Source organism: Diospyros lotus, chromosome 7 (genome assembly GCF_014633365.1).
Source record: "Diospyros lotus cultivar Yz01 chromosome 7, ASM1463336v1, whole genome shotgun sequence".
Lineage (NCBI taxonomy): Eukaryota > Viridiplantae > Streptophyta > Magnoliopsida > Ericales > Ebenaceae > Diospyros > Diospyros lotus.
Window position 1 is genome coordinate 29673266 of NC_068344.1, and position 6061 is coordinate 29679326.

The 6061-nt window shown below is 41.4% G+C and overlaps 1 protein-coding gene across 1 annotated transcript; it reads right to left on the bottom strand.

Annotated features, from left to right (window-relative positions):
* Positions 1–939: 939 nt before the first annotated feature.
* LOC127806109 (probable alpha,alpha-trehalose-phosphate synthase [UDP-forming] 11) lies at positions 940–4212 on the bottom strand. Its single transcript, XM_052343139.1, has 3 exons — positions 2011–4212; positions 1629–1902; positions 940–1497 (listed from the first exon to the last, which is right to left on the bottom strand). The coding sequence occupies exons 1-3, from the start codon at positions 3981–3983 to the stop codon at positions 1174–1176; spliced, it is 2571 nt and encodes an 856-aa protein (XP_052199099.1). The 5' UTR covers positions 3984–4212; the 3' UTR covers positions 940–1173.
* Between the last annotated feature and the right edge of the window lie 1849 nt (positions 4213–6061).

Consider the following 6061-nt stretch of genomic DNA (forward strand, 5'->3'; position numbering starts at 1 on the left):
TATTTGGTATTAGTATTTTGACTTTTAATTGAATAAAATTGAGTTGACCAAAATTATGTTTTTTTTTTTTCAAACAATATCACTAAATTTTAGATCATTTATGAAATTATTACTAAAATAAAGCTAAGTTGATATACGTGAAAATAGTTACACTTACTAAAATATCTTAAATTCTTATAAACTTTCTTAATATTAGTTATTTTGAGTATCAACTATTTTGATCAATTTCAGTTATTTAGATTGTTTTGATTCAATTGATTTTTTAAATTTTCAATTTGGCTCAATTTTGTTATATCTAAATTTGATTTTGTTTTATGTTTTACATGTTTTGGGAACATCGTAACTATTATTGAATTGGCAAAGTGGCAGATCACACAATACAAAAACATTATGCAATCGGTCCCTTTTTAATCCTGTCTTGGATCTCTCCAATTCTCCTGAGTCCTGGATTTCTTTCTATATTTTATCAAATTCAAATCACATGAACTGAACTTAGCACGAGGACCTAATGGAGCATTGTTATGGACTGGATTCATTCCAGTCCATTTCAAAACCGAGACAGCCCAACACAAGTTCCATGTGCTGCCGAATAATTTGCTTGCCATCAACAGATATGGAGGAAAATCCCCTGATCAGAGCTGAATAGAGACAGGGCTAGCAATAACAAGGAGAGAGATCCACTGGACCGCCATCTTCAGGCAATTAATCATTGAAAAATAGGACCATAACCCTTTTTTGCTTGCGTAAAGCAACATTCGTTTTTTTTTTTTTTTTTTTTTCCCTCCTTAAAAACCGGAGTTCCGAATTGAATTAATGGTATTGTCCTCCTCCATTTGTTTGCACCCATAAAACCAACTTACTTGAAGATTTACAACTTTACAAGACAAATGTTTCCTGTGAAGATTTACAACTATCAGCAGTAGTTAAGGGCATGTAATATAGACAAAATAATAAAAGAAAGAGATAAATCAATCCTTGAGGTCATACAAAGACGACTACTTATAAATGGGAACTATAGAAAACTTGGATCAACTAATCCTGTAATTATCCAAACTGATTTCAGATGACCTGTAAATGTAACTATTTGCTGTACAATGCTGTCTTTCTCCCTAGCTCCATGTTGCTCCAGCCCATTTGAACATTATGCAATTGTTGTACCTACAACGGCAAATTTCAGAGAGAATACCCCTCAAAGGAGACTTGCGAAATTGCAGATTTTTCGAGCAGCCCGGATGCTGATGCAAGGCCCTGAAGCATCTTGATTACTTCAGATGTATCATCAAGATAGTATTTGGCCATACTCGGTTTCTGACCGACAGTGCAGGCAAAAACTTCTGCTATGGCAGGCAAGGAGGGGTTAGCAACTGATCTTGCGATGGTCTCGAACATATCTTCATCTGAACGATCATCGCCTACACACAAAACAAAATCTGGAGGCTTCCCCCTAGTCCTCATTGACGCCATGAGATTTTCCACAACAACTCCTTTGCTTACGCCCTGCAATTCACCAAGTAGGTGATCACCATCTAATTTAAGTCTCAAAACCAAATTTCAAGATCATGAATGTATCATAAATATGATGAAATTGAAGTTTCTTTCTGAGAAAAATTGGTTTGTATTCTTTTTACCTGTGGCTTCACTTCAACTATGTGTTGACCTCTTTTAACGACCACAGGCTCATTGGCAAGAACACTCTCAAGATGATCGAGAAGCTCTTTCGCCTGCCATGAGCCGAAGTCTGGATCAGCTTCTTGATGATGCCACACAAGGGCACTTTCCTTCTGTTCTATAGATGATCCATCTGTGGCCTCTGTGTAATGCTCCATCACGGGCAGCGCAATCTTCTTCCAGTCGAAGTCCATTGCCAACATGCAGGACTCCCAAGGAGAATCCTTGCTCCACCTAAATGAAAAGATTACAACCAACTCAAAAGGATGGAAGATGATGAATTGAAAGGTAATAATACTTGATCCTAGATTACGATTAATCGATCATAGGAGGTAAAATTACCTAGTGAAGTAGCCGTGTTCTGCAGATAAACCAAGTTTCTCACATGGAGAGAACCACCTGCTTAGTGAATCCTTCCCCCTGCCACTTACAATAAAAACGACATTCTTTGGATCATTGCATAACCCATTTAAAACTTGAATAATCTCATCGCTTGGAGATTTGTCCACAGAACCTTGTGGCATCATGGTGCCATCATAGTCCAACAAAATTAGCCGGCTGTTGGTCTGATTATAAGCGGAGACAATGTGCTCCACAGCAAGCTTTCTGAAATTAGGACCCAAAGCGACGACCCGAAATCCTAAGCCAAAACCAATGCCCCAACACCTCTTCTGGTAGTGATCTCTACAGGCTCTCTCGAGATCTTGGTCGAAACTCCTAGCCCAGTAAGCAACATCATGAGAGCTAATATACTTGTAGTGCTTCTCATGGCGCAATTGTTTCTCTCCCTCTGGCATTGTGATTGCCAAATTCATGGCTTCAGAGACAGAATCAATGTTCCATGGATTAACCCGGATAGCCCCACTGAGCGATGGTGAGCAACCGATGAATTCTGAGACAATAATCACACTCTTCCTCGGTATAGCAGACCCTTCAAGCCCCAAGGCCTTGTGCAAATCAGGGGTGCCTTGCCTAGACACCGTGTACTTGTAAGGCACCAAATTCATACCATCCCTCACTGCATTGACAACACAACACTCCGAAATGGCATAGTAAGCAACTTTGTCTTGGGTCGAAACCGGGCCATTAACAAACACAATCGGCTCATAACCGGGCTTGCCATACTTCAAATTAACCTCATTGGCAACACTGCTAATCTCATTCTGAACCTCTTGAATATCCTTCCCCCGGCTCCTTGCCGGGTTCATGATCTGAACCAAAACCACTCTTCCCCTCAATTCAGGGTGTTGTGCCAAGAGATGCCCCATTGCCAAGAACTTCAAACTAATGCCCTTAAACATATCCATGTCATCTACACCCAACATCACAATCTTCCCCCCAAACTGCGCCTGCAATTCTTGGACCTTTTTCTCCGTCTCCGAAAGGGCCATCACAGATTCAATCTGGTCCATATGAATCCCAACGGGAAGGATCTTAATACTCACTGTTCTACCATAATACTCCAGCCCAATGTACCCCCTTTTAGATTGGTAATCCAAACCCAACATTCTACTGCAACAAGACAAGAAATGCCTCGCATAATCGAAAGTATGGAACCCAACAAGATCACAATTCAAGAAGGCCCTCAGAATCTCGTCCCGGACCGGTAATGTCCGGTAAATTTCAGACGATGGAAAAGGACTATGCAAGAAAAATCCGAGCTTTACCCTGTGAAACCTCTTTCTCAAGAAAGTAGGCAAAACCATGAGGTGATAATCGTGAATCCAGATGTAATCCTCATCTGGGTTTATCACCTCCATTATCGTATCTGCAAAAACCTTGTTTGCAGAAACGTAGGCCTGCCATAGACTCCGATCGAACCGAGCCCCGTGGCTCGGCGTCACGGGCAACATATAGTGAAACAGAGGCCAGAGATAGTGTTTACAGAAGCCGTGATAGAACTTGTTCTGGATGTCGGCGCAGAGAAACGTCGGAACACACCGGAATTTCTCGAGCAGAAGCTGAGAGACCTCATCTTGATCGCCGGCGTCGATCTCCGCCTTCAGGCAGCCGATGTAGATCACCTCGACGTCGGCCGGGAACCCGTCTTTAAGCTGTAGAACCAAGGCGTCTTTGTCCCAATCGAAGCACCATTTCTTGGAGGCCGCGTCTCGGTAAGCCTTCACCGGGAGCTGGTTGGCGACGATGATTCTGCGTTCTTGGCCGACCGAAACGGCGTCGGACTCGGCGGCGTCGCCATTACTGTCGAAATCCGAGAGTATGCCCGGCATAGTCATGACTCTGGGAATCCGAGTCCGATCGACCCCAGAGTAATATTCAAGATTGAGCAGATTGAAGCAAGATCTGGACAGCATAATAATTGGGCCAAGAAATCTGAAACTGGAAGTATTAAAAGAGTTTTCGGGATGGTGGTGATATCATCGGTGGGTGTTGCAGACGAGGAGCATGTACTCCATGACCATGAATGTGTTTTATGCAAGGGAAATGGAATACGGATGGAGAGAGGAATTATATAGAATTTTCTCGAGAAAATTTGAGTGGAAAGTATGGTTTTGTACAAGAAAATTAGGAAGGTGGTGGTGAGGATAAGAACGAAGAGGCGGACTTGCTAACATGGGACTACGTAAATGGGCTGGAATGGACGGCTGAGATTTAATCATCCGCATCACCATCATCTTCATCAATGAGGTCTACCCTTTTAGTTTACCACAACTCTACCCGACCCTTCTCTCTCTCTCTCTCTATACGCATTGGCGATTCCATATTACCGGTTACAGCCGGTAAATAAATAAATATATGAGCAAATTATAAACTCTTAACGGAAGAGCCTAAAAATCTATTCTTTCTTTTAACGATGCCGATTAAAGCCCTTTAATTTTTAAAGAAAATAAATAGGAGATCACCAGAATGGGAAGTAGTCAATCGTGGGTGGGAATAGGCAATTAAATGGGTGCTTAATCCCCGAAATTAAAGAAAATAAAATCGGGTTGGAGATACATAGACACGTGAGGATAATTGTCTTTACAGCTGTTATTGCCGACTTGGTCATGAATGAATGGGAGTAGCCCATATAGGGATTACAGTTGGCACGTGTGGATATATGGATCAGGTTCCACCTCAGCATTAACTCGAACTATCTCTTTTTTCCTTTTCCTCCTTTTCTACCATTTATTTCCATTAAATTACTCATAACCCCCCAAATTTCCACCCTTTAATTTTGTTGTTTCGTAAATATCTGTTGAACCCCCCGGGGGAAGGGGGGCCCTTCTAGAACTTGCCACGTGTTGAGACGAGAAAGGAAACGTGGCGTGTCCGGGTGGCTTAGAAGCGCCAAACTCACGGACCTGAGGTTTGACTGATGACCTGGCATCCGCGGCCAGCGGCACCGGTGAGGCCAAGGATCGCACGGCACCACGTCACCATCAAAGCTTCAGTGTCCACGTGTGTGCCCCCCATTGGGAGACGTGGCAACCGGCCGCTGGATTGGTTCGTTCCGATAGTAATCCGCAAAGAAACCGTGGTGCTCATTTAGGTGGGACCCACCGGACAGATAGGTGAATGGGTCCCACTTTATCTACAAAGTTAGAGAGATATTTTAATAATAAAAGGTGTTCGGAATGGGGGGTGGGGGGGGGGCGGCCCCATCTTTCTTAAATGTCTTGAGAAGTTGGGTTTTCATTTGTTTAGGAGTGGGGCCTTGCCAAGTCCAATATCAAATTATTATCAATTGCATCTGTGTATAAAGATATACAATACACACGCACCTCCTATATGTACATATACAAATTGTTTTTGTTTGGTTGGTGGGAAAATTTCCAGAAAGCCCATTTTGGGCGACCCCTTTTGGCTGACTCTCTGGGTTCCATCTTCTTTGTTGGACCTTAGAAGTTAGAACGAGAAAGATGAAGTACTCTATGGAGTTTACACATTTGGTGGTGGCGTTTCTTAGATCAATAAATAGTACTAAAATTTAGTAAGAGTAAATTAAGTTTGGTGCCTAAACTTTTTGCAAAGATGAATGAATCATGAATCATGAATCATGAATGGGAGGAGGCGTGAACCATGGAGAATTGGTATTTGATTAGTTGTCATCATTATTTATTTAGTCTCCTATAATCTATCCTATGGAATAGTGTATTCTTTTTATTTGGTGAATTTACCCAACATGAGTTTTATTATAGATGAGGTATAATGCTAATATTCATTTAAAAATTAAAGTATGAGACCCGCATAGTGCATTATAGTAGTATCCCATCAAATTGTTTTAAACGAATACTTAATTTAATTATCTTAAAGATATGCCTTGACAAAAAAAAATATTATTGTAAACATAAAAAAGCTAAAAAATAATGAAGTCAAATGTAACTTTGTTAGGGAGTCAATATCTTCACAATTTGAACTTTGATTATAAGGAGAAATTTAGGTATTAAGA